The 27,670-nt window shown below is 40.0% G+C and overlaps 1 protein-coding gene across 2 annotated transcripts in view; it reads right to left on the bottom strand.

Annotated features, from left to right (window-relative positions):
• Positions 1–27,670, bottom strand: part of nova2 (NOVA alternative splicing regulator 2) — a 140,849-nt gene that overhangs the window by 16,264 nt on the left and 96,915 nt on the right. For both annotated transcript variants that reach the window (XM_041805236.1, XM_041805226.1), the window contains one exon: positions 22,542–22,708. In XM_041805236.1, coding sequence (XP_041661170.1) covers positions 22,542–22,708 — 167 coding nt within the window. The remainder of the gene's footprint in view (positions 1–22,541; positions 22,709–27,670) is intronic.

The raw sequence follows: 27,670 nt of genomic DNA, 5'->3' as shown, positions 1-27,670 counted from the left end.
AAAGCCAACTTGGGACAAGAGGGCAGAGATCATGGGGAGCTAATGCAGGTATAGTGGATTACTTTGTCTTTTAGGGTTGATCCACCATTCATTTCAACATGATTCCATGATTTTATTGCTTCAGTTTGCCACAATGGATGTGTGGTTTCATGTTGGAATCTTTGGTTTTCCGCCTCAGAAATGAAAATTTCCTCATCCATGGCACTGTAATAGCTCTGTGACTCACAGACCTACCTCTGACCTTTTGCTTGTGCTGCAGGATGAGACGTGATGTAGATGCAGTACCTCTGCATCTTACCTGCTCTACGTGGATTGAAGTGGTTTTGCAGCGACCAGTACTGAAATTAGACCTGCAGTGTATCTAAAATGCACTTCTGGGACACGCTGATGCCAGACCAGAGTGCAAGCAGTGTAACTGCTCTGACTGACTAGAGAGGGAGCGATTTGATCCACAGCATGTTTTGCCAGTGGATCACAGTGCAGCCATTGTGTAAGGTAATTGGAGGTCAAACACAGTACATCAAAATATTTCAAAATTACACCAGGCCTGGTGTTATTAATAAACATTTAAAAATATATATGCTCACTTTTGGTACAATATCTTTTTCTGGTATTGCATGCCATTTTACGAAACAGTAATCCAACCATTCATTGCTGCGATATAGGTATTTACCTCACTACAGTGTGCTAGATATGAAGGTATTCTGGGGCTTATTGATGAGAGTAAGCCTTGCTGTTGGGACCAGATGTCCTCCCCAGGGAGTTTTTTGGATAATCAAAATCAGTTTTGACTCCTGATTTTAGTTACTCTTGATTCCTTATTTATGTTCAAATAATATTTGAAAGATGTATTTTTTGGGAGCTTTTTATTCATCTTTATTAATAGAGGAGAACAGTGGATAGAGTTGGAAACAGGAGAGAAAGAGAGGGGAATGACATGCAGGAAAGGAGCCACAGACCAGACCTAAACCTTGGCTGCCTGGCTGCACCTGTAAGGTGTAACTTAATCACTAGGTCATTTGAGCCATAATCTTATAAGGTATTTTTGACATACACTGTCCCTCATTTTAAATGCACACTTTTGTAAAACCACCTGGTGTGGTCTACATGCTTGTTATGAAACTGCTGCATTATGCTTTCTTATTGCTAGTGTGTTCTGACGTCAAAACTACACATGGCATTTATATATACAGTAGGTAGTTTAGTCTGACACTTCAGGGTCATTCTTTTTATGTCTCATATTCCATCGGGAGAACCCCCCACCCCACCTCTTATCTAACAAAGATGGTCTCTCACTGAGAGATGTGTCTGAGAGGAGGATTTCAGGAACAGTCCACCTTAAATTCTCCAGATGTTTTCAGTCATGGTTGTGTAAAAACAGCTTGATATCACCTCTCAGTCATTAGAGCACAGTCAAAGGTGGTATTTATCATTTTAATGACTGAAAATGTTTATTATATTTTTCCACATTTGCCTTGATAGATTTAATAATGGCGTTTATGCGGGAAAAGCGACTGTTGATTTGATGCCAACTGTAGAGAAACAGGCCCAAGCATTTGACAACTTACATTTATAAACCAGGACTATGTCTATACACAGGGTTCTGTAGCTGAATAAAAAGGAATGAGCTGGTATATTTCTGTTTTTGTTTGTAGGATTTGGCAATAAAACTGCAAGAAAGCCAAAGCTGCTGGCCTCTAGCCTATATTAACACCAAACTTTGTCATAAATCTGGATATCTTACTGCAGCAGTTCTCAGCTGGTCTACCCTCAGAACCCACTACCTCCTCCTTAATGTGAAATCCAAACAGATTTCTGAAATTTTCAACCAAGCAGTGAAAAATGTAGAGAGATGGAACAAAATATATGACAGAGCCAAGACATAGAACAAACTGAGCTCTGGGGAGACATGCATAATATATTTTATGTTATCTCATTTTCCATGATAACATGTATGTTTTGGTTGTTTTCCAAAGATTTCAAGGATCTAACCCATTAAAATGGAAACAGCTCTGTTCTCTATGGATAAGATAAAATGGCTAAAAACATTGGGAAAAAATTACTGTTTTTTATGGTAAAAAGGAGTAACACCAAATATATAGATGTTTATCTAGTTAGAGATTCTGAACTTCTTGACTTTTATTCACAACCCACTGAAAACAGCTCCTGAACTCACTTTTCGGTTCTGACTTAACAGCTGAGATCTTCTGTTTTAGAGAAAAGGTCATAACTACCCAACAAAACCAGAGTTTAGAGCCCTAGACCTGCCCAGTTGGGTCAGGCCAGGATCCCTGCCCCAACCCTGGGGCCCGGGCTGCAGTGGGCTTGAGGGGGTTTAAGCATATCCTGTCAGACATGGCAGTATTACTGTGTTTTAAATATTTTCTTTTGTTTTTCTTTGCTTGTATTTTTTGTTTTCTAGCAGACCGACTTGGAGCACGTGAATGGCTTTGGGCCTTAACATCTGTGTATACATACAGTGTAGGGGGCTTCATACCACAGTCTGCTCCGGGCCTCACTTTGGCCAGAGGTGGCCCTGCGCTGCTGAAATTACAAGATGCACTGCCCTGGTTTGCCGGCCAGGTTTCCTGAATAAAGACGCCTTTAAAAATTTTCAATCCAAGTATTTTATTTGGTAAACATTATATCATGGTCTTCTTGCATGTTTTTTGACGTGATGGAGAAAAGCCATTAAAAATTGGCGCTACCAGCCTGCTCTACAGATTTCTGTCCTTAGTACAGCTCAGAAATGTAGTTTAAATCTTTAATCATAAAAGCCAAATCATTAAAAACAGTACTGGGCTTAAACTGAGCGCTGGCTCATGATGAGGCAGGCCAGGCTTGGAGAGAATATGCATGAGCTCAGGTAGGGTTGAGTTGGAATTTTTGGGCCTGATCTAAGCTCTACATATGATACAATGTGACCACACTACAGTATTTTGGATGCCTGGTAAAAAGGCATTTATCCTCGTAACACCAGTTACAGATTAAAAAAAACTTACATTCTGTTTTCCCTCTGAATGGATGGACATTTTTGATTTCCTTCCTATTGGTCAGGTTTTTTTTTGGGGGGGGGGGGGGGTTCTAAATCCAAGCCTCCAACATGAAAACACACTCACATTCGTAAAGATGCTCCTGTTTCCCTCCTGATCCCCGTCCTGAGATTACAACAGAACATCTCTTTCCGCTGTAAAACATTTACAATCCCATTGCCAACATCATTTCCTGGCGTTCGTCGCTGCCTTAAATTTCATTCAGAAGTCTAATTTAGCATCTGAAAACGTTCCAGCACGTATTTCTTTATTCTACTGGCAACATTTTCAGGATGGTTGTTTTTGTTTTTGCGGTAAGAAGATGAGTGGGCGGACGGTGGAGGGGGAAAGACGGGGATAAAAGGAGTAAGTGACAAGCTTTTTGGCTCTAAATTTTCCCCATGAACCCTTTCATCCTCTGCACATGAAACGCACTCAGTGTTGGTACAGAAGTGGGAGGATAAACAGTGTCGTACAGCGTTGTCTGACTCCCCCCCGGCCCTAATGATCACATCTACCATCTTTATATCCAACTGATTCTCTGCTAATGAGCTGCTCCGTTCGCCTCCACTCCTCCTCCGCCCACTCTGCTTTTTTTCCTTACATTTATTCCTTTCCATTTTGTCATTTTTCTCTCCCTCTGACATATTTCTGCAGATTTTAAAAGGTTTCAGTGCATATTCTACTTTAAAATACCAGCACTCTGCTCATCTGACTGATATTTTAGAGTGCATTAAAAGGCTTTCTTTGCTTTCTATTTATTGTGTTCAATAAATCAAAGCTCTTCTTTCAAGGACACATGCTCCCCTCCCTCCTGAAGGGCGTTTAAATGTAAAATCATCATCTTCATCCTGCTTTTATTTAGCTGACGCCGTTGGCTCGGCTCGATCTGAGGGACGACTCAGTCAGGCAGCCTCCAGCCTACCCACAATCCTCTGCTCCCAGCACCTTTCTGCAGAGCTGCCACAAAAAAAACGCAGATTATGTGACAGTTGGCAGCATGCAGGCGCTCCAACAGTGACGACTCTTTCATGTTTTTCCCTTCAGCTGCTCTGCTTTAAAGCTTTCATTTTTTCACACGTTCTCATCTCTGGTGTCTCCCTTTTGTTTTATTTTTCTGAAGAACTTTCTATCTGTTGAGAGAAACTTTTCCACAAAGGAAAGGAGGCTTTGGCATCCATCCAGCTGCTGAGCGTCCTGTTGCTGCAGCTGCTGGGCGGAGGTCAAGGGTCAAAGCCAATCTCCTGTTCATGAATACACTCAGGCAAACACTGCAGAGGAGCATGATGGGAAGTGTTGACTTCAGCAGGGATGCCGGCTTTGCAGATAAGACTGAATCAATGTCAGCAGCAGAGGGGGCTGATATGATGCAGGAGCCGAGGTCAGGGTCTGACTGTCGAGGTGTACCAAGCAAAATCTGTCTGATTGTTTTTACTTTAAGGCAACAATCATTAAAAGCATCTCGTTTTAACACTAAATCAATCATCGATTTCCACTTGGCCAGCCTCTGAAACAACAGTCAGAACAGTGTGAACCATTAAACACAGACTGATGATATTTCAGCGTCTGCAGCTCTTTAATAGCTTCATTTATCCAGCCAAAACTCAGCCAACACATCACATCCTCACTGTGTTGTTCTCTTGGGAGAGGATAAATTACTTTGCAGGAGACTGAATTAACCTTAAACTAGTCAGAGCCCTGCAGCAAATTAAAAGCAATTGAGATATGAAGATTACAAGTGTTCATCATCATCCAGAGGACGCTGAAGTCCCTGTTTTATCAGATGTGAACAACACTGACCGTCAAAAAAAAAAAACAAAAAAAAAAAAATCAACTTGTCCAAAAAAAGGACAAAACCTCTCTGATACTCGGCTCAGATCTCATAGCTTCACCGATGAAAACATGTGATTTTTATGTATTTCATTATAAGGGGGCTTGTGCCGTTGCCTCTGATCAAGAAGGTTCCTGGTTTAAAACCTGGTACCCTTCCTGTGTGGAGTTTAAATGTTCTCCCTGTGCATGGGTGGGTTCTCTCCAGGTACTCTGGCTTCCTCCCAAAGATTAAAAACATGCTCTGTCAGGTTAATGTGTGACTCTAAATTGCCCGTAAGTGTGAGTGTGATTTGCCTGGTTGTCTGTCTTTACATGTCAGCTTGTGATTGACAGCTGACCAGTCCAGGGTGTATCCAACCTGTTGCCCGATGGCAGCTGGAATAGGCTCCAGCCCCCTGCCAACCCAAATGGGATATGCGGTGAAGATACTGGATGGATGGAGTATGTATTTGTATGTGTTGTGTGGGCGAATGTGTGGTTTCCAAACTTTGCCATGCCAAGGGCCACCATAGCCACTGCAGGCAATGGCGTGATAAGGTAGCCATGGGCTCCTCGCCAATTCCATTTTTGTGGCTCCTCTAAGAAAAGGTAACTGTGTGCATAAACTCGTACTAGGTATATCACATGACAGCCCTCACTAAAGCACAGCTCAGACTACACAAATTCAGACAGATTTTGGAAGATTTTGCAATGTTGCAGCTCATCATCAAAACGCCCCAAGACCACCACTTAACAAGACGGGCATGTCAGAAATTCTCTTGCATCTTTGTCTAATGTTACACCCTGACCTGATATCAATAACTTGATTCCTGACACCAGGGGTGTCAAACTCAATCACAGCAGGGGCCGGATTCTGGAGTCAGGTCTAACCTGAGGGCCTAACAGGGTCACCTTTTAGCCATAAACTGTCAAACTCATTTCACCAGTAATAAAATATGAAAAAAAAACCTTAGCACTTATGATAAATGATTTTGACATTTAAAAAGTTAAAAAGATAAGTTTAAAGGCTTATAATCTGAGAAAAGTAAATTTATTAGTTCAAAAAGGTCAAAACATGAAATTGAAAAATAAGGTTTGTAAAGGCAAATATATGAGAAAGAAATTTAAAATCATTTGTTTTAAAGGTCAAAATGTGAAATATAATCGTGATCATGAAATTAAAAGTCAAAATATGATTCAAAATTTTAAATTGTGAGTCTAAAAGGTAAAACTATGGGGTTATGAAGTCAAAGTTTGGATTAGAAAATATTACATAAAATACAAAATAATCGGTTAGTAAGTCAAAATATGACTTTAAATTTAGAATGATTAATCTTAAACCTCAAAATATTATATGAGAATTCAAAATATGAGTTGAAATGCTCAAAGTCTAAAAGAAAAAGTCAAAATCCTGTCAGTGAGATGCAAAACTGAAAATATCAAATTAAAACACAAATTAATTTCTTTTCCCAAATTCCTGACTTCTTATCTGAATATTTTTACTCCTTACTTTTTCAGATTTTATGGCCTCACAAGAATATTTTAAATCATCAAGGATAAGTTTACATTTCTATACTTGAGGAAATCTTCAGACCTCATACTGATGGGCCAGTTATAACAGAAATATGAGGTCATCTTGTGGGCCGGATTTAACTGTTCCAGGGGCCAGATTTGGCCACTGGTCCTGAGTTTGACATTCTTGTCTTACACCATCAGGCATCACCAACAGGAGAGCATTTGTTCTGTATCTTTGTAACATCATCTTTGTAAAAAAAGTTAAAAAGCATGCACATCCCAAAGGGTACTGGGTGCTGAACCAAGAAGAAATCAAGTCTGCACACCAGAAGCTGTTCCAAAGCTAGTTTAATAAAGATTATCATCACATATGTGACAGTTCAGGTCCTTAACCTTTCATCTTGGTATCATCAGGTGTACATTATATTTTATATTCTTTACGTTATCACATGCATACATTAAATTCTACCTGAAGGACGGCCAGTCCATATTGTCCTCCTCTACATATATCCATCACTGTTACACATAATTCAATCCATAATTGTGTCTTGTTTGTTTTCGTCTTTTTCGAGCAAATGACCGCTACAATCATATAGAGCACTTCTGTTGTTCAGCGATTCACACTCTTTGACCCGCCCTTCCAACGACCCATGAATGTGTGCACAGTTGCTGAGATGGTGGTGACTAGGGCTGAGCAATTAATCACATATTAGACTAAATTGCAATATGTCATGCTACAATTTTCAAATCAGTGGCAACCAGTGGATTCATCAGAGATGAAAAAAAGGAAGAAACAGGGTCATGTGGAGCATGAATCACCAAAATTTGAGAGAAAAATGATGCAGTTTATCAAACAACCATGACAGCACACACAACGTTGCAGTAGTTAGTGAGTGTTTGACCTTGATGTGCCGTCGTATTAACACTCAGCTCCAGCTTGCTGCTTCTCTGCTTTCTGTTTGAATTTTAATTTCGTGAAACCCAAATCTGAGCAGAAAAAGGAAAATTCATTAAAAACCTTCTGAGCGTTGAGAGATTTCACTGCTTACATCCGCTGCAGACCTTCAGTGATAAACAGAAATGGAAATTCATTTGCTGAATAATTAATGGGAGAGGCTCGGCATTATAAATGGATCGGCTTTATTGTTTAACACACGGAGGAGTTTTCACTAGAAGATAATTCACATTTAGATTGGAGCTGAAAATAATTTCTAACATGGGCTGAAACAAAACGTAGGTTTTTACTATTTTTATTCTCTTCTGAATTTGTTTTATAATATTGTAAGTCAGAACAACTTTGATTTGTTACCGTGTTGTTCCACATTGAGGATTATAATTTGACTAGAATAAAACTCATAAATGTTCCCTGAAAGCTGAAACCCTCTCCGTCATCCTCTCTCTCTTCCCCTTTTCTTCCCTCACTCATCATTTCCTCACTCGTCTGCCCCCCCCTTTCTTCTTCCGTCTCTCACTATGTCGGAGCTGTCACGTCGGTAATCATGAGTCATCCTCTGGTCCAAACTTTTGTCACGTTCCATCCAGGTCACAAAGCTGTCAGCGTCAGGGCTGTCATCGGAGGGGAGCACACAAATGCCGACATGCTGACACAGAGAAATTCACCATCTCATTCATATCTGCATGAAAAGGGAGCAGAAAGTCACAGACGGACTAGTAGGAAGGAAAACGAAAACCCTGTACACTGACAGGAAACAGCACACACGTGTTGATGCTGCATACCGACAGTCACACACACGGGGAGTGGAGGACAGCGAGGAACAACTGTTGAGGCTGCAGGAGTTTGAACTTTGAAGTCTTAAGCAGGGTCTTTAGTTTAATCTGCCTCCTCCTGATCCACCAGCTTAGCAGCATCTCTCTCTCTCTTTCTCTCTCCTACTCTGACTCTACCTCGCTCACCCCTCTTCTCTCTCTCCCTCCATGTCACCCCTCTTTTTCCATCTCCTCTTGTCCATCTCTCTCCTCTCATTCTCTGGCCTAACAGGAGCACAGAAACCCCCGCAGGTTAAAAATAACCGCAGGTCAGAAGAGACGGCTACAATGAGTGACAGCGAGGGAACATCTCTGTAAACACAAAGGCACACAGATATCCCATCTATCTGGATCTGTATGTTTATCTATATATAAACTGTTTATGAACCAAGAATATTCAGGTACACACGTGGACAGTTCACGGCTGCTTTTGGCTTCTTCACATGGATTTTGGAGCTGCTGGTATACTAACAGAATATGCATAAACAGATATACATAAATGAATACACAATATACTCTATTTTTTCCCTTTCCAGCCCTGGTGTATTTGCTCCAGAGACATGAATCCAATCAGAGTTCATTTTACTATGTTAAATTTAGTCTAAAGCAAAGCGTACTCTGTTTGATTTCAAGCTGACTCTGTAACAGTCACGGTGGACTGGGGCTGATCCTGTGCAACTCATTTGCTCACGATGCACGACCATCGTGGCAGGTTTTATATGCTCCCAGTGTATAAGTGAAGTCAGGAGGGGCTGTGACTAATGCCATTGGAGTTTCTTTCATAAAATCTCAAAAATGGTCACTGAAGTCTTATCAGGTGCCTTGCTTACAAGCAGCTAAAAATGCAACAAAACTGCTCTCTCATCACCAGCAAACACAACCAGCAGCTAAATAATAAATATTCTGTGACAGGTGGAGATGTACAGGTAGGAACATTTCCTGACTGTTTATTTTCTTTATTATAGTTGGGGACAGCACATTTAAAGGCTGGCCTGATGTTTTCATTATCATTTAAGACCATGTCCGCCAGTAACAAAGGAAAAAAAAAGCCTAAAAGTTTGGGCTTTTCTCTTCATGGTGTGAGCATATGCTGTCTTACAACCAAACTATCAAGCATGCCAGAAATCCATCTGACCAGTCAGGAGCAGCTGGTCGGGCCATCAGCCATCGTGTCCCCTTTACACGACATGACCAACGATGCACAATCAGACTAAAAATTGGCAGATCTGAATCAGTTAGAATCCTCACAGTGTAGACCCAGATTAAGTCTTTATATATAAAAGTTTTGTAGTTTCAGTCACATTTTGGTCATGTTTAACCTGCATTAATTCACTTCAGTTTTAGCTGTGGAAAATTCAAGAACATTTCAGTCCAACAATGAAAAGTCCTTACATTGTAGTCTTTACTTAAGTCAATGCATTGACAAATCTAAACATTCACTAAGTTAGAGCATTTATTGCTAAAGATCTGTTTTAAACTGGTCTAAAGGTGTTTGCACAAGCCAGTTATTGTCAGATGCATTTTTTTCTGATCCCTTGCAAAAAAACAAAACAAAACAAAAAACTGTCATAAGCTCAAATTTTGCACACTGAGTTGGTTGCATTTTATTTTTATTCACTGCGAATGTTGCAGAAGGAAACATTCGTAGAATGTGAGGATCAGTCCTTAAAAACCACCCTGGATCCATCCTGACAGAGATCTTCATATGGCACCAGCTCGTACGCCACAGCTGTGCCCGGTCGGAGAGAACTTTTTTATTCAGTCCCTCTTAGATTGCTGTGAGTAGAAACTTATGCCTTTATCTGTTATATTTCCATGGTTGATATCCACATAATACGCAGAAAAATCACGGTAAATTTTGGTGTGAGGTGCAGGCAGTCACCCATCTAAATGATTTGGACTCACGCAAAAATTTGCACAAAATCAACCCTATTCTGACAAGAAATGAAAGTTTGCAAATATGATTAGAACAACATGAGATGCTCTTTTTTAATGTATGAAAAATTTGGACATAAAAAGAAAAAAAAACAGACTCTGTACAAAGACCTTAAGTCTAGTCTCTCTCACTGAAAATGGTTGTTTCAATTTTCAATTGACAGCTAGATTGCCCTCTTTGGTATCATACAGTGTTTTTAAAGAGCTTATGTCTGAACTAATTCATATAAGGAAGGTGATGCAGCTGCTGTAAATTGTGATTTATTAACCAGGGCATGTGTTTACAAATTGTATATGTGTTTATCAATGTATTTGTGACTGTTTTAACCATGTACATGTTTTTTAAATCCTGTATTGTATTGCTGCAGGGCACCCTTGGAAAAGAGACCTTGGTCTCCGTGGGTTTTCCCCCACTAAAATAAAGGATAAATAAAAAGAAAAAATAGCCTTAAGGCTCATTTATGCTATACGTCTGAAACGTGTACATATACGGACGGAGCTTTCTGTCCGTACTCTGCATTTCATTTTTCATTTTCATTTTGTCCACCTCTCAGAGCTTACTGATGCAGATCAACATGGTGGCAGTTTGAAGTGCTGTAGCCTAAAGTTCAGCCTGAGCAGCAAATATAACAAATGGCAGAACGTATCAAACTTTCTTGTATGAATTGTTAGAAACTACAAACAAATGTAAGACATTAGCTCACCAAGGCCAAGAGACAGACGACTACAACAGAACAGCTGGATGGATGGGCCAGCAACCAAGGAGCTATGGAGGTTGTGGTGAGTCACCAGACTGTTTCAAAGCATGTAAATACGAGCGCAGTGACAGTTGTAATGTTTAAAATGCATGGCTCTTCAGAGCTTTTATCAGCAAAGACTATTTTTAACTAGTCTTGGTCTCTTCTTCCTCTTGGAATAAGCCAGTGTTATTCTGCTAAATTAACACTGAAAAGTCGTCACATGTGAAGTGGATCTTGTACGTGGTGCTCATAGTGGAATGGACCATGAATTACAGCAGAGATAATAAAATGCAGACACTCACTCATCACTGTTTGCAGCAGATAAGAGAGCGTGTGTTATTCAGCTGACTCAGCAGCGAGGCAGAGGCTGCAAATCACAGGACTGACAGGAAAAAATAGATAAAAAAGTTATGTAAGAAGGTAAGAGAGAAGAACATATTGTAAAGACTGCACAGGGATGCGAAAATGTAATCACAAGTCGACAGAACAGAGAAGAATAAAGCTGACATTAAAGCACTTGTCTGCTAGTTAATGGATTTCTATCATAACAATGAACTGATAGGTTAAAATAATGAGACAATAGGAATGAGGATGCTGGCAGTGAATCTAGAGAGTAATCACATGTGTCTGCAGCTTTACAGTCAGTTTAATGGTCATGTTAAACTATCTGGAGGAGACTTGTTTGAGTGCACTCTCATAGTTTTATTTTCAGACACAGCAGGCAGCTGGTTTCAGCCAAAAGGCTGTTAAAACCTACTGTTCACTACCTGAACTCAGCAGGCAGACACAGCAGAGACTAGCTCACGGACACGGTGGAGCATTTCACTGCAAGAGGTGCAAATATTTCCCTCTGAAGCTAAACGTCGCTTAAAGATGTGGATGTGATGTCTATGTTAAATCCACACTATAGTGACCTACACTCTTCAGAGCACTATATACTTGTGCATTAGTGTGTTGATGCCCCTGTGCAATACTCTGCCTTGAAGCTACCTGGTATATGCTGGAGTGAAATCTACAACTTAGATTTAAAGCAGAGGTTTAAACCAGGTTTAGCATGCTCATACCCATTAAAGAGCATAAGCAGGTAGGCAACCCTTTAACTATGTTTGAATTAAAGCATTAAAAAACAAAGGAAAACTTTTGGCCTGTTGCAAAACAAACCAAATTTAGTGTCTGTTTGCTGTGGCTGCAGGCTACAGCTCTGCTGGGGATTTCCTCCATGAAGGAGTCAAAAACATTGAACGCCTGTTTATTAAAATAAAAATGAGCCTAATATTACAACAATATGGGAAAATAAGCCCCAGTATCTGCTCCCTCTTTGATTCATTGATGACTAAAAACAATAAAGGCCTTCTGCTGACTGTGTGCTTCATGTTTTGGCTAAAGCTGAATTATTCCTCTCCTTCCAGCTGAACTCGGAGTCTTACACTCACACCTCTTCATCATCTGCCACCCTCTGAGCCGGACTCTGCCTCCACTTTTGCTCACATTTATGGCGAGCTTCCTGTTTGAAGCAACAACAGGAAGTAGGAAACAGGTGTTCGTGCGGGCGGTGAAAGATCACAGGAAATGACCCCTTACTCCAGCAGGAAGTGGCTGAAGGGAGCAGCCAGGAAAACGCCAGACCTGAGGCGATGTGTGTTAATGTGAGTGTATATTTGTGTTTTCACCGTGCTGCGCTGTTGTCATCACAGCTTAACAACGTCAAAGAGCCGCTGCAGATTTCAGGCTGAATATAAAGGCCAGTGTGGGCTAGCCCGGGCCAAAAATAGCCCCACAATAATACCACAACAAAACCACAGGCCATTTACAGCTGATCCCATCGGGAACGCCGCCGCCGCTCTGCAGCTCACTTTTAAACACCGTAATGCAACAATAACAGAGGAGGCCATGTTTTACTGCCAACACCAATACAATATTGATGCAGTAAGTAGGTGATGCTTCACTACATTACACAAAAATACAGAACGGGAAGTCTCCAGTGCTTTGTCTTTATGTAATGATTACTAATGTTTACATGCTGCTTTTATCAAAGAGGGTGAAAATAAACAAAAGTAAACCAGAACAAACAACTAACTATACCAACGTACAAAATTACAATAAAGGTGTCTTTGTTTCTGACTAAAGGAAATATGGTGAGTTATGACTCAAAGTTTTCAACAATTTTTTCGGCAACTATATTTAAAAAAAAATCATCACTTTTATGCAATTTTCATTTTTTTCCATATTTTAACCTCTTTTCATCACCCATTTGGCCACTTTCAATTTTTCATGCCACTTGTAACCAATTTTTCCTGTTTTTCAAATGTAATTTCACCACCTTATCTGCCCATTTTTTCACACTAAACCTATTTTTGCCACGTTTTAATTCCATTTTACCACAATTTCAACCCATTACAACCATTTTTGTCACTTTTAACCCCTTCCAACTCTGCCTGTTTCTGCTACTTTCTGCTTATTGTTGCATCTGTCACCCGTTTTTGAAACAATTAACCCCTTTTCACCATTTTTTTAACCCATTTTAACTGTACTTTACTATTTCTCACACCCCTTTTTGCTGCTTTAAACCCATTTTTTTACCACAATTTTAACCCAATTCAGCCAATTTTTAGCTATTTTGCCTGTTTTTAACCCCTTCCACCACTTTTAGCCAATTTATGCTACCTTATCCTAATTTTGCCACTTTTTAATCCCATTTTAACACCATCTACATCCATTTCTGCACATTCTGAGGCAGTTTTTGCTTCTTTAAAACACTTTTTAAATCCTTTTCTGCTCATTTTGCCACTTCTTAATCTCATTTTACCAAAATTCCAACCCATTTAGGACGATTTTTAGCCTTTTTTGCCTCTCTAAAACTCTTTCCAACATGTTTTCTGCTTGCATTAGCCACTTTCTGCTTGTTGTTGCATGTGTCGACCCATTTTTTCTTTACCCTTTTTTTTCTTTTTAATAATTTTAACTCTGTTTTAAGAAAAATGGGTTTTTATTTTAAGAAGGCCATATACTATGGCATAAATAGATACAAAACATATTTGCTGCTTTGATAAGATGGGTTATTTTTTTATTTTTCAGGTTAAAATATATATGTGGATATCACAGCTTAAATCTACAGTGGACTTTGATTTTACTAACTTCCCTGGACCCCCGGTTTGTCCCCTCTGTCCCCCCTTATAAGCGGCCTTGTGAATAAGTGAACATTTTTCTCCTTAAAGATTTTCTATTAACTTCACTCTTAATGGGTTAAAGGACATGCTGAAGAACCTGTGGAGTTCTCCGCTGCTCTAACAGTAGAGAAAAATTTTAATTGTGGGGAAAAATCCCTGAATATAAATAACTAACATCTGTTCATGCAGCAGTTGGGGTTTTTGTGTTGTAACGCCTTCAAACAACATCTGTACACTTACATGCAGAAAAATACATAAATGCCAGGATAATCAGGCTAAAAAGGTTTTCGTTTAACATTTTTCCTTGTCTTTCATCCTCTTAGACTGATCCAGGTTTCTGTAGTATAACCTCTTGGCTCTGATTAAAGTGTTTATGTACAGCTTTTTACTGTGGTTAGTCTTTCAAAACCACCATAAATCAGGCTTATAAATGGTTAAAAAAAAAAAAAACAACTAAAGCAAAACACCTTAATAGCAAAGGGAGACTCGCGCTAAACAGCGGCCACTAGTGGCAACAAAAGATACTGATCATCTTCTGCAGCATCCTGAGTTGGTTTGGTGTTTGACTTTAGATCTAAAACATTAAAAATGAACCCTGATGAATGCAGAAACATGGTGTAGCAGCATCAGGAGCAAGGAGGAGTTAAAGAGCAGAAGGAGGGGGTTCCAGAGTGTTCTCTGTTGGTATGTCCATGATCTCAGTATAAATATCCTTCTAAAGTTAGCACACAATAATCACTATAAGCTACTGGTCATACCATGGCGAGTAAGGCTGTAAAACACTCCAGTGTCTCTGAGTATGGAGTGTTTCATTCATTATGACTTCAACTTTTATTATAGCAGGTGGTCTTTAAGATTAAAAAACAACTACAATGGTCTTAATTTATGTCTGATTATGTATATTATGTAAATAAATAACATTTTAAGCAAGCTCAGCAACAAAATCAGCCACTTTAAATTTTATTTCACAGTCAGGGGTGGTGTTAGCAGAAATCCAGAATCTCCAGACGAAGACCAATATACGGCCTTTCTCTGTATAGATAAAAACAATCAGAGCGAGTGAGGAAAAGCCACAGAAAAATAGGACAAACCAAATCTGAAATATAAATACCACTATATTATTTTTAAACATCTCTGGCCCTGCTGTAGCTCAAAAAATAAATAAATAATTAAAGAATGCATGCTTACTACTGGTGCTCTAACCTTCCTCCTGCCTCATATCATACACTCTTATTTATTGCATGCCATTTTACCACACAGTATTGGCCCGCAGTGCTATTTTCCAGTCTTTACCACTTATTTACATTCAGAATACATACTAAAATCTGTGAAAGTAATTTTAGAAAAACAGTGGCTAAAAGTCAGAATATCCCTGTTAAAATGTCACTTTTTTGTGCTGTAAAAGTAAGGCATAACACATACTTTATGAAGTTTTCTGAATATAACTAAAACAACTATTTAAAAGAACAGTAGAAAAAACAATGGTAATACTTTGGGAGGAACTAATAAAAAAGAGATAACAAAAACAATGATTGCATAAATATGCACACCCAGAGACTCGACACTTTGATTTTATTACAACATTTGATCTTTCCTGAGTAGGAGTCTGTCAGTGTGATATATCTCCACTTGGCAAAATTTGCCCACTCGTGCTTTGAATCCTGCGGTAAATCTGAGGGGCGACCTGAAGAGGGCTGTGCACAGGAAATGCCCTTGTAATCTGACAGATTTAGAGCACTTTAGCAAAGAAGAGTGGGCAAATTGTGCAAAGTGAAGACACTGACCAACTCCAAAAACAACATCTTTGTCTCAGAGTGTGGCTGTTTATGCAACCAGGTTTTTGTTATTTCCTGTTTTTTAAAGTAGTTACTCATAAAGATTGTCATTGTTTTTCTATTGAACTGCATTTATTACATGTTACATTGGAGGTGGAAACAGTTCTGAAACGATATTCATTCAGGAACACTCTCAGCATTTAAGCATTTGTTACAAAATGGATCAGTTTTACTTGGTGGAGAACGCTCTGCTCAAAGATGCTGCCTGGGTTAGTCAAGCAGCATGTTTTGACTTTCCACAGCTAGAGACACCCATATGGATAGATACATTACTGACAATGCATACTGAATACAATAAAATGAGTTTAAAAGCAATTAATCAATAGTAGCATGAATCTGAATATGAGGGTTCGACAAGCTTTATGCTATGAAGGAGGAGGCTGGGGTGGAGGAGGTTAAGCTTAGCCAGCAGCAGCGTGAAAAATACGTCATATTTTAAATAAACTGAGAGAAAGAGCTGTGATTGGCCGTGGGTGCTAGGAGGCAATAATTTGGATCAGCTGGCCGGCATGTACTGGCATGTACTAATGCTAAGCTTCATTACCTTTGCCTCATTTTTCTTCCCCACAAAAACGTGCCATATTAACAGGGGTGTGCAGACTTTTTAGAGCCACTGTACCTCATTATTTGATGCACACCTAGACGGGATCTTGAGGGCCCTTGGAGCTCAAGGCTCCAAGCCATGCCCAACTTTGCCTGAAGGTAAAATGGCCTGTTAATGGTGCATTAGGAGGCTTATCAGCACTGCTGTGAATGCACAATTACCTATAAGCTGATTTAAAATATAAAACTCACTTATTCATTTTTCATCCATCAGTTAAAGTGTATGATAAAATTTGTTTGTTTTAGCCTCTTTAGCCTCCATGTGGAAAAGTTAATAGGTTAAAGGTATATCAATAATAATTTAAGATATCAATAATAATTTAGACATTAAAAAACAAATTGTTTGAACAATTCTAACAAACTGTAGTGCAGAGATAATTATTTACAGTTAAAGCCAAGAGATTTCTTTTGTATTATATTTTGCTTCATAATACAGAGAAATAGATTTTTTTGTAAAGATTGAAATTCTGTGATTTTTTTGAGTTTTTAAACAATGCTTAAGTTTTATAGAGGGTGTTTCTAGCCTACCTTTGGTCTAAATTGTGTGAATAAATCTTAAAACAGGGGTATAAATTTGTGATTTTTAAGCCCTCATGCTTGCTGCAGTGTGAGCTCAGAGGTGTGATCATGTCTTAAAAGTGCACCCTGAGGTGGTCGTTGCTAAAACAAACAGAAAATATGAAAAGTCATAAAACCCCGGGTTAATTCTCTGCTTCCATCCGTCATGTCAGAGCTCATTAGAGCCGCTCGCTGAATGTTTTCAGCTCGTAAATCACTGTCCTCGCCGCGCTGTCGTCCCGTTATGTGGCCTTGAAGCTCGGTGTGTCGCTAGTCTGCTTTCTTTCTCCCTGCAGCTGCTTCTTCCAGAGAAGCTCTCCGTCACTCCGCAGCTGTCGGCTAACAAGAGTTCAGATCTGAGTCCAGATTTCAGTCAGCTCTGATCGCCCCCTCTGTCTGCCTGTCTTCATCTCTGTCTGTCCATCTGCATGTCATCTGAATTTCTTCCTCTTCTCATTCCTCCTCTCTCTGTCTCTTTCACTAAGTCACAAACACCCGTCTCCTCTGTCTTTCTCTCCGCCTGGTCGTCCCCGGGGTTAAACAGTGAAGTCATAACACCACATGCTGTAACAGCCGCACTCTTGACATGAACAAGAGGAAATTTTATCCACAACCAAAATAGTGGACAATCACCAGCTGCAAACACCGCTCCACTTTGCCAATTCATCTTTCAGAGGCTCACACGTGTGTCATGGTGTGTGTGTGTGTCCATGTGTGAATTTGTATGTTTTCATATTCATCACATCTCTGTGTGTTTGTGTTCAACAATGACTGAAATGCTTTTAGAGGCTTCACTGAGACTTCTCCGATTACTGACAGCACGCTGACCCTAATGTTTGTCTGTGAGAGAGCATGTAGAGGGGGAATGTGTTACTTGTTCATTAACCAGCCCTCACATTACAGCACTCTGGTTTAACATCCAAGTCTGTTTCTGTGCAAGTCTGACTAAAGCTGGACTTTTAACGGCATGTTAAACATGTCAGTGAGACCGACATCGTTTTCCACAGGTTTTGACTTTTTAACCTTCCATCCTGATATGACTATGTTCTTCCTTGAATTTTAAATCAGATTTATCACGTTAAAATGACTCATAGCGCGCAGAGTCTCCGAGCGTCCATCAGGGTTGAAGAGTTTATTTTGGTTTGTGTCTGTGAGGGAGATTTCTTCTCTGTGAGTGAACATGTGTGTCTGGTGTGTGTCGTCAAACACTGCACAAATCCATTTAGTCGCCTCTCTGTCATGTATAAATAGCCTAAAGAGCAACAGGGGGATTCAGCCTCTATTAGGAGGGTCTAAATATCAGCAGCTATTAGCCTCCTCGTCTCCCCACGGCGGCTTGTGGCGTCCAAAACCCTCACTTCCCTGTCGGTCAGCCTCAGACACGCCACATGAAGATGAAATGGACTGAAGAGAAATAAAATAGCATCCATGTTTGTTTTCATCTCGCTGTGATTTATTAGCTTAGCCCAACAATTTGAATAAAAACGTCTTGTTTAGCAATGACTGAGTCCACCAATCAGCTCGGCTCTCACATAAAAACTGACTTGTTTCCTCATTCTGTTCAGACACTGATGTGGCGCTGATGTGCTGCAGTCTGAGCAGTTACCTTTCTGGATTCTCCGCTGGTTGCCTAGCAACTACAACCTGAGGTTGGTATGGGAAAAAAATCTGCAGAGGCCTGACCTCCACAGCAGCCAACACCTCAGAGAAGAACTGGAACACCCTCTATTAGACTCAATGGTGGACACTCAGTAGTTAGAAACAGGGGCCCCAGACAGAGAGCAGGACAAGGGGTGCTCTTTATTTTACCTAAAACATTCAGAACTGGAGAGAAAAATATGTTCAATATTTATTTTTCAATTTCTAAAGGCAAAAACATCATACTGGATTATTAGAGAGAATAGAACTTGCTCGTCACCACATATAAGAGCAGTGATGAGAGTCTAAGTCTGCAGATCTCTGTAGTTATATTCAAGGCAGATGTCACTAATAATAAACAAAACTACAGGTGGATTATCAATCTTTTTGCCCTAGTTATGATTTTACATTAATTTTATGCAATTTCACCACACAGAAATCCCATATTTTATGGTTGTGATGTTTCTATATGAATCCACTCTGCTATCATTTGCTTGATATAAAGACTTAGTGGCTTTTGAAGGGCTTTAATCTCAGTAGGGGGTCCAGGCTGGGGCACTGTATGGAAGGGAAAGTTACAAAGATTCTAACTGCAGACATTTTTGTGCTTCTACCACGGACAATTAACCTATTTATAAATGCCCTTAATCAGTTTACTATAATGCGTATGCTTCAGATAAACTTTTCCTATTCTTGTCCCTCTGATTGGTTGACTCCAGGCTCAGCTTTACCCCATTATGATGTTTTGTCACTGTAGTAAAGGGAACTGTCTGGTATTTGTCTAGCGTCAACACGGGGTATTTTATTATGAATTTTAACTGGCTATTTTAATTTTTGGTTTCAGTGAAACTTCCTAAATTGATGCACAGTGGTCCGACATCCAGCAAAAATAGTCCTGCATGTCTGCTGTGGAGGCCTCCAGACTGCCAGAGCAGAGACCTCCTGCAGCAGAGCTGGTGAAAGCTCTCTCTCATTCACTCTTCAGCTTTTTTCTGATATAACCTTGACATGTGTTCTCATCTAACCACCTCATCACACATCCTCTATACTGGCGGTCTATTCAAACTGTGAGATTCTCCGTCTCTCTCTGCTCCATCATCGCCAACTCTGCCCTGCATCAGTCCTGTTGCTCTTGCTTTCAACTCACCACCCCATCATCAAGCATACAATCTCATCACTGCTCAAATTCTGCATGAAAAATACATCTGAGAGGAGAGATGAGGCCTGAGTATGGATGCCAAACACAAGCTATACTGCTGTAATAAATGTTTTAACCATTACAAATGTGAGTGTCACAAGTGAAATACATTTTAGGGGTCAATGATTTCTCGATAATGAGGTGGTGGGTCATGAGGCTAGAGCTGTTAGGAACCACAGCTCTACATTGTAATTACTTAAAATGAGGTGTTATGCATTAACTTTATTGTTTTTACTTTAACCAATAAATATGATTTCCAATTTCTGTGAAACTTTAAGACAGGTACAAAAACAAAAAACCCCATGGAGTCATTAAAGTGTATCTTAGAATATTCAGATTGCTTTTGCCTTTTTCTCCATTTATGGCAGGAGTGTGATGAACCTAGGAGCCTTAATCTTCAGGTTTGATTTTTGTATACTAGCATATTTCCATCTCCACCGTCACACAGGAGCGATGATTTAGCTTCAAAATAAGAATAAGACACCAGCTTCTGCACCACAGGAAAACAGGACACCATATGTGCAAACAGCTCAATCCTGTAAAATGCTTCAAGTTAAAAGCCTGTTTGAGTTTAACTCTGCAGAGCGAGTGTGGGCTCAAGGACTGAGTGTGGGTGAGTCAGTGTCTATGAGTGTTTGTGTGGATCCAGTATTGATTAATTATGCATAAATCTCTCTGCATAACTGCACCTTGGAAATGTGTACTCTGCAAAAAAAAAAAAAAACTCTATCTCTGAGGGCTCTTTGTGTGTGTGTGTGTGTACACAAGCATGATAGTCATAATTATTCAAAACTAGAAAGGCGTAGCGCTCCTCCTGCTCCTCCCCCGCCCCCAAATTCTGCTCCTGACAGAGAATGAGAAATCACAGCAGGGAGAACATACGCAACACAAACGCAACACGAGTGAAACAACAAGAAAGGAGCCGAGAGACGAGGATGGGGAGCAGAAACTTCTGAAAAAGATCATCACTTCTTATTTCACTTTAAATTATTAATATCGAGCTGTTAACAGCATTTTTAATGCTGGTTTTGCATGACTGTGTCCACAGGCCTGTTTAAATACTGCAGGCCTGAGCAGTCAATAGTTGGAAACAATGCCAGACCTGACTAATCAATAGAGAGCAATCATGAAGAGGGGCTGATGATCATCACTTAAACAGATTGGGATCATAATCGATGAGCGCACTAATTGTCCTCAGTTACACAGATGCTTGTGGCGCTCTCATTTAACAGTCTATCAGCTCAGACAGCATCATGTGGACAAACAAAATGGAACAATAAAAAACCTTTTTAAACCATTAGAGATACATTTGTGATGCGAGTTTCTTTTGTAAACAGCTGAACACGACATCTGGGTTTCCTGCTCTTGTTCTCGAATAAACACGTATCAGCTAATGTTGTCATTAATTAAATATTAGCGATGACAGCCTCCACTGGAGCTGCTACATCCTGTTGAATTCTTAGAAAACAATGCCATCTATGAGGTTTTGATATGTCAACCCTTTAAAATGACAATGAATCCAACAACCACAGCACCTGCATAGAGGGCAAAAAGAGCGTAGAGAATTGGCAGCTACAGAGCATCAGGCGTTATAGGGTGCTTTCACATTTCACGATTGTTTCAAACCATTCTACAGCCTGACTGCTCCCCTTCCCCTCTCCCCTGCTGGCTTGTTTTCACATTAGCGTCATCAAAAATCATCAACAAAATCATCTTAAATCACCATGACAACAGCAGAAATGACTTTCTATTACGCCCCACCTCCATGCTGTAACAAAGGAAGTAAATGAGCAGTTAATATCGCTCTGAAGGAGCGACATAGGGCACAATTTCCTGCTGAGAACTCAGGACCCATGGATCAGCCCGTCACCACTGATAACCACATCTAGCTATCTGAGGAGCCACAGGCCGGGTTTAAACCCGCACCACCCGCTTTAAGGACAGCAGCTTCTGCACACTGGGCTAGTGGTCATAACCATCAGGCTACTATCCTCCCCATGTGTTTTTATTAGTTGTAGGCTGTGTCTAAGCTCTTCTGGGCTGAAGGAGAGCGTGATAAGAAAAGAGGGGTGTGTTTACCCTCAGAATCACAAACTGTGTGTTTCTGTGGTTGAGTTGAGATTTTCTGAGTGAGTGAAGCTGAATGAGGTGGAAACAGGAAAAACGACAGACAACTGTTTAGAGATGTAAACAGATTAAAGAGAGAGATGGAGAGTAAACAGTGGAAAAAAACAAGAGAATAAAGGAGGAAAAGGGGAAGAAGACTAAAAACAAAGACAAGGGACAAAAATAGGAGAAGAGAGAGAAAACAGGTCGGGAAAATATCAACAGGGAGAAGAAGAAAAAGGCAGGATGTGGTGTGCGAGGTGTGAACATGAAACTTCACAAGTGACCTGTTGGCTGCCACGCTCACACAAACACACGAACCCAAACATCCACACGCCAGCAGGAAGCAGCTTCCTGCTGAGGGAGGAAGTGTGGTGAGTGTCTCGATCACTGTGTATGCCTCTGATACACACAGAGTACTAATGATCAGATTTAAACTTCTACTCTCCATCCCAGTGACTGCCTCTATCTCTCATCTTCTTCTCTCTGATTCTCCAGTATTAACAAGAGCAGAGATGGAGGATTAAGTGATGTTACTGACAGAGCTGTAGACTCGGTAGGTAAAGTTTGTCTTCTCTTATGTCTAAACGGGGTAAGATAGTTGGATCAGTCATTTGAACAAAGAAGAGACGTACCTGTTTGACGCGGTCTGGGTTGACGGTGGTCTGCGGCTGCAGGATGCTGACTGGCTCTGTCTTCTGGGTGCTCTGAGGCATCTCCCTCACCTTCTCAGCGATGAAGTCATGGACGCCGTTCAGCGCCTCCACCGTCCCCTGAATCAGGCACACCCGCTCTGTCGTTCCTGCATAAACACAAACGCAGAAACAGGTCAGAAAATGAGCTTAAATATAACCCTTGAGAGGAGAAGAAGATTCTTATTATTCATTTATACCATCTGTTCCCATCGTCTGTGCTGTGCCAACTTTCACAACAAGTTTACTACATATAGGAGCCTTTTAAAAAGTGATATCAGTCGGTTTCCTTCTGCACATGTTGAAATGTTTCCACAGGTACGCTCTGAGCTCTCAGAGGGCAGGTAAAGGTTTGATGTCATGCAGGATGTGCTGCCCCGTTTCTGACTTTAGCACTGAGACTTTTTCTATTTTCATCATTTTTATGTGCAGCTGAATAAAAATGAACCCGGCTCATGCTGCCTTACAAGAAGTAACAACTGGGAGAGAGAGGAGAAAAGAAAGGAGGAAACTGTAATGATCCCCGCAGGGAAATTAAACAGCCTCAGCAGCAGATAGTAACAGCAGACGGAGAGAAAAGAATAAAATAGAGAATTAAAGAGAAAAGGGAGAGAAACTACAGCAGAGCAGATCTTTAAATTTAGTGTGGAAAGGGATATTTATAGCTGAAAACGAATCAGCAAATCTTAATTACACGGTGGAGAAGATATATTAAAGCATGCTGAAGAAAGGGGATTCAGAGCAAAATACATCCTGATCCTGGCTTAGTCTGGAGTGAACGTCTCAAACATGCAGTTTTGTGTTTCCAGGCCTTCTTCCAATCAGGCCAATAACTCCCCGCTCACATGAAAAATACAACAAGCTGCACAAGTTTCCAAACTTCTGCTTCACTTTGGCCTGAGTGAGAATTAACAGCTGCATCTCACAGATTTATATCAGCTCTGGATAAACTGGCCCTGACTCTGAGAAACTAATCAAGAAGAGGATTCACAGTGAGATATTAACTGAGAACACAGTTTGCATCGACTGCCCTGTGTTTGTCTGCGGATGATTATCTGAAGACTGTGGCTCAGACTCTCCATGTTTAAAATTTTACTGTAAAGTGTTAACAGACTCCCACTGCTGCACAAACTGAGCCACTAAACGCTGCGATCAAGCAGAAAATCTGACATTTAAAAACAATATGTAGTCGCACAGTGATACAGAGACAGGACTGATGCTGCACTCATCCACAAGCATGAAGAACTGAGGAGTCACCGTCCTTTCTTCACAGTTTTTTTGCAACCAGAGGTAATCATCAACTTCATTGATAAGTAAAAAAAGCATAAAAATTGGGACAACACTTGAATATTTCAATGATTCATTTGCAAGACTGCCAATGTCCTCGTCAAACATCAGAATAACACTGAGGTCCTAAATGTCTCACTTTAACACAGAGTTCTTCAAATAAATCATGACTCACAGATTATCTTTGTATAAATGTCAACTTATTAATCCTGACTAATGCAGCTCTGAGAATAATCATGTACTCTGAATCAATCAACAAGATAAACCCTGTAATTAAACTGAATTATTAAAGTCATTAAACTCATTTTGTCTCTGCAGTTATAAATTCAACATCCATGAATAATTTGGTATAGATCTGATTTCTTCACTCTGCACTTTGCAATGTTTTATTGTGAAGGAATCCACATTTCCTTTCATTTATGGTCTCAAGGGATAAGTCCAGGTCATGTGTAGGCATCTTTGTTATTTAAACATTTACTTTGTGACATCTCACTCTGTTGGCTGACAGCGGCCTCGTTTCAGTTTCTCATCATTTGTTAATCTTGTTGTTTCTGTGTGCAACAGGTAGATAAATAAATAAATAAATCAGTTTTGTGCCTATCTGCTCTGGTTTCCTTGTTAAATGAGGATATGAGCCTTCTGGATTCTAAATAGTCATATGTAAAATAGTTCTAAGGTCAATATAATGCAGATTTAAAAAGATAGAAAAAGGACTGATCAAGTCCTATCAGAGAATAAATTGTCATTCCAAGTCTAGAGGACACATCGGTGACGTTCACACTCCAGGCCTTAATGCTCAATTCTGATCTTTTCTCAGATCTGGTTTTTGTTGCCTGTTCACACTGCAGTCAACTTCCACAAGATCAGATATGCATCTGATTCAGAACCACATATGAAAGGGGCCTGAATCTGATTCAAAAAGGTCAGATTCAATGTGACCTGCACTGTTCACACTGTCAGAGGAAAATCAGAGATGAGTCTCATGTGAGCAAAAAAATCAGATTCATGTCACTTTTAACTGCAGTGTGAGTGTAGCCATAGTTTGATTACGTGGTTTATCACTGCAGCTGCAGATGAGAATATAAATCAATGAGTAATAAGAAAAATAAATCAAGATGTTTAATAGTGAGTCCACTACAGGCAAAATTTGACAATCAAATTCATCTATATAAAATAATATATAAAGAGATCTTAACTCTTCAAAGAAGCAGACTGTAAACACTGACATCAAACACTTAGTTTAACTAACTCAGGTTTTTGCAACCTGTTATAAACAAGTTACTCATACTTCTTGGCCACAAAAGCCAAAGAGCTTGATTAACTTAAGTTGACTTATTTTAAACAAAATAAGTATTTAGTAAAAGGTGGTAAAAAATTAAGTTGTGTTTACTTAAAATCCAAAATAGAAAATTCAACTCTATTCCTCTGAACTCATTTTTAGTTTTAAGTTAACAGTACTCTAACACTTTAAGTAGTGTTATAACTCAAATTATTTTCTGCCAATATCCAGTAATGATGCACAAATTATGAAATGTCAGTCCTTTAAACAGTCTTTAAAGTGTAAGGATTAATGCTGAATAAAGAAAAGACCTCAGCTGTCATAAGTCTGTTGGTCCAGCCTTAAACTCCACTAATGTATTTGTTCTTAATGTTTACAGCTGATATAGCCAAAATACTGGTTGTTAGTATCAGCAGAAATTTTAAATCTGCCAACACTGATATCATACCGATAATATCGGCAACTAAGGGAAGATCCATGTTGATCATCCCAGTGGGCAGCCCAGATTTCTAAACTGTGCTCGTCCGTGTGCTCAGAGGTGAGAGTTATGCTTCTGCACATTCGCTTTTGTTAGGACATGAAATTGTGAATTTTGAAACCTTTCTTTAATGTAATTAAAACTCAGCAGAACTAACTATCAGTATATATTGCTGTGTTACTTTATATGCAAAATAATATACAAAGAAATAAAACACTTATCGTGCTGCTTATAGCAGACAGGGTAGATAAATGTTATTTATTCTTGCATCTGAGTGCACATTCTGCAGGCCGTCCCTGCATGAGTCACTGTCACAGCGGGACAAACCCAAACATTAAAGTCCAGCTATGTCCCTGGTTGAAAAGTCCTAAGAGTATAAATAAGTCTGCGCAAATTTAATTAAATGATTGCAAAAGATAATTTTTCACTGCCAAATTATTTTCATTCTATCTATTTTTAAATGACACCAAGAAAAGCAAATATTGTTTGAATTATTTGCTATGACTGAGAATACATCTGACTTAAAACATCTCTAAAAGCCACAAAAGTGGGGCCACATGGTTTGAAATCAACATTTTAGCCTCAGACAGACAGACGGACAGACAGACAGATAGATGAGCAGACAGACAGACAGACGGGCAGACAGATGAGCAGACAGACAGATAGATGAACAGTATAAAAGAGGAGAATCTAGGCCAATGCAAAGCCTCTCAGTCCGTCTGTGTCACAACAACACTAAAAGTAAATCTCTCTGTCTCTCTCTTTCATCCTTTTGACATTTATTCTCTCCCCTCTCTTTTCCATTTCTCTCTTCCTCTCCCCATTTCCTCTCTTTCTTCCTCTCTCTCTCTCCCACTTGTCCCTCTCTCTTCTCATCTTCTCCCATTCCTCTCCCTCTCTCCCTTGTCTTTGGTATTTAGCAGGATCTGCTCTTATCTCAGCTCAACAGTGTGTCATTTAGCATTTCCTGTCTCCTCCCCTCTTGCTGCACTGTTGGCCCGGCTCGGTTTGGCCCGGCTTGGGCCTCTGTGGCTGCGCTGGGAGCAGAGGGATTGTGGATGTGAGGGACAAAAGCTGTATACAGCATGTGGGGGCTGGAGACTGATGTTACATGATTGTGGGAGGACAGAGAGTCAAGAGAGACAAAGAGAAAGCATTTAAACATTGCCTGATGTTTAATTTAGTCAAATAGGTCAAAATAAACAACACTTTTGAAACTGGCTGTTAAAAACCTAATAAAGTCAATATAAACCTTCCTAAAGTTGCATCCCATGTCTGATTTTACAAATTTAGAGACTCATTTTGGCCTTCTTGCCCATTGTAAATACTGTAAATAACTCAATGCATACAGGGTTGAGTGGCTGAGACAACAAAGGCTAAAAATAAAGCAACCACAGCACATCGAGGCATTAGGCTACCTGTCCATCTTGGTCCTGTGCACCGCCTGTTAGCATTTCTCTCCTATTAATTCCCATTCCTATTTTTACAACGTGTCGACAGCGACCACAAACACACTCTGGGCTTCAGTTTGGCTGAGGTGATCTAACAAATCACTCCAACCAGTACAGCCCAGCAGCGTAGCATGACAGCTCAGGTGTAGCCACATGCTAACGCAGCATTGGTGACCACTTCAGCTCATTCTGAGTTTAATTCAGCTTTACTGAGCACACTGACATGACAGTATACTGTATGTGTGTATGCGCACTGATACTAAGGAAACTGGGCTTGCCTCTCCCCGACAGCTGGTGCCCTCTGGGTAATCTGGCCTCGTCCAATCAGAAGCAAGGATTAGCAGGCCATTGTCTTGGCATGAGTGTGTGTTTGTCATATCTATGTGTAGCTTGGGAATATGAGTGCATGCATTTGTGTGTGTGATGAGTGTGATCATAGAAGAAAAGGCCGCTCTGTCAGTGGAGATCAAACTGAAGCTGCTGTGCAGTTGTACTACAGCCACAAAGAGACATTTCCTCACTAATATTTACCTAAAGAACACTTATGTTCATGCTATCTAAGCATGTATGACATATA

Source organism: Cheilinus undulatus, linkage group 2, assembly GCF_018320785.1.
Source record: "Cheilinus undulatus linkage group 2, ASM1832078v1, whole genome shotgun sequence".
NCBI classification, from domain to species: Eukaryota; Metazoa; Chordata; class Actinopteri; order Labriformes; family Labridae; genus Cheilinus; species Cheilinus undulatus.
The sequence above is the reverse complement of the archived record's forward strand: the minus strand, read 5'-3'. Positions and strand labels throughout refer to the sequence as shown.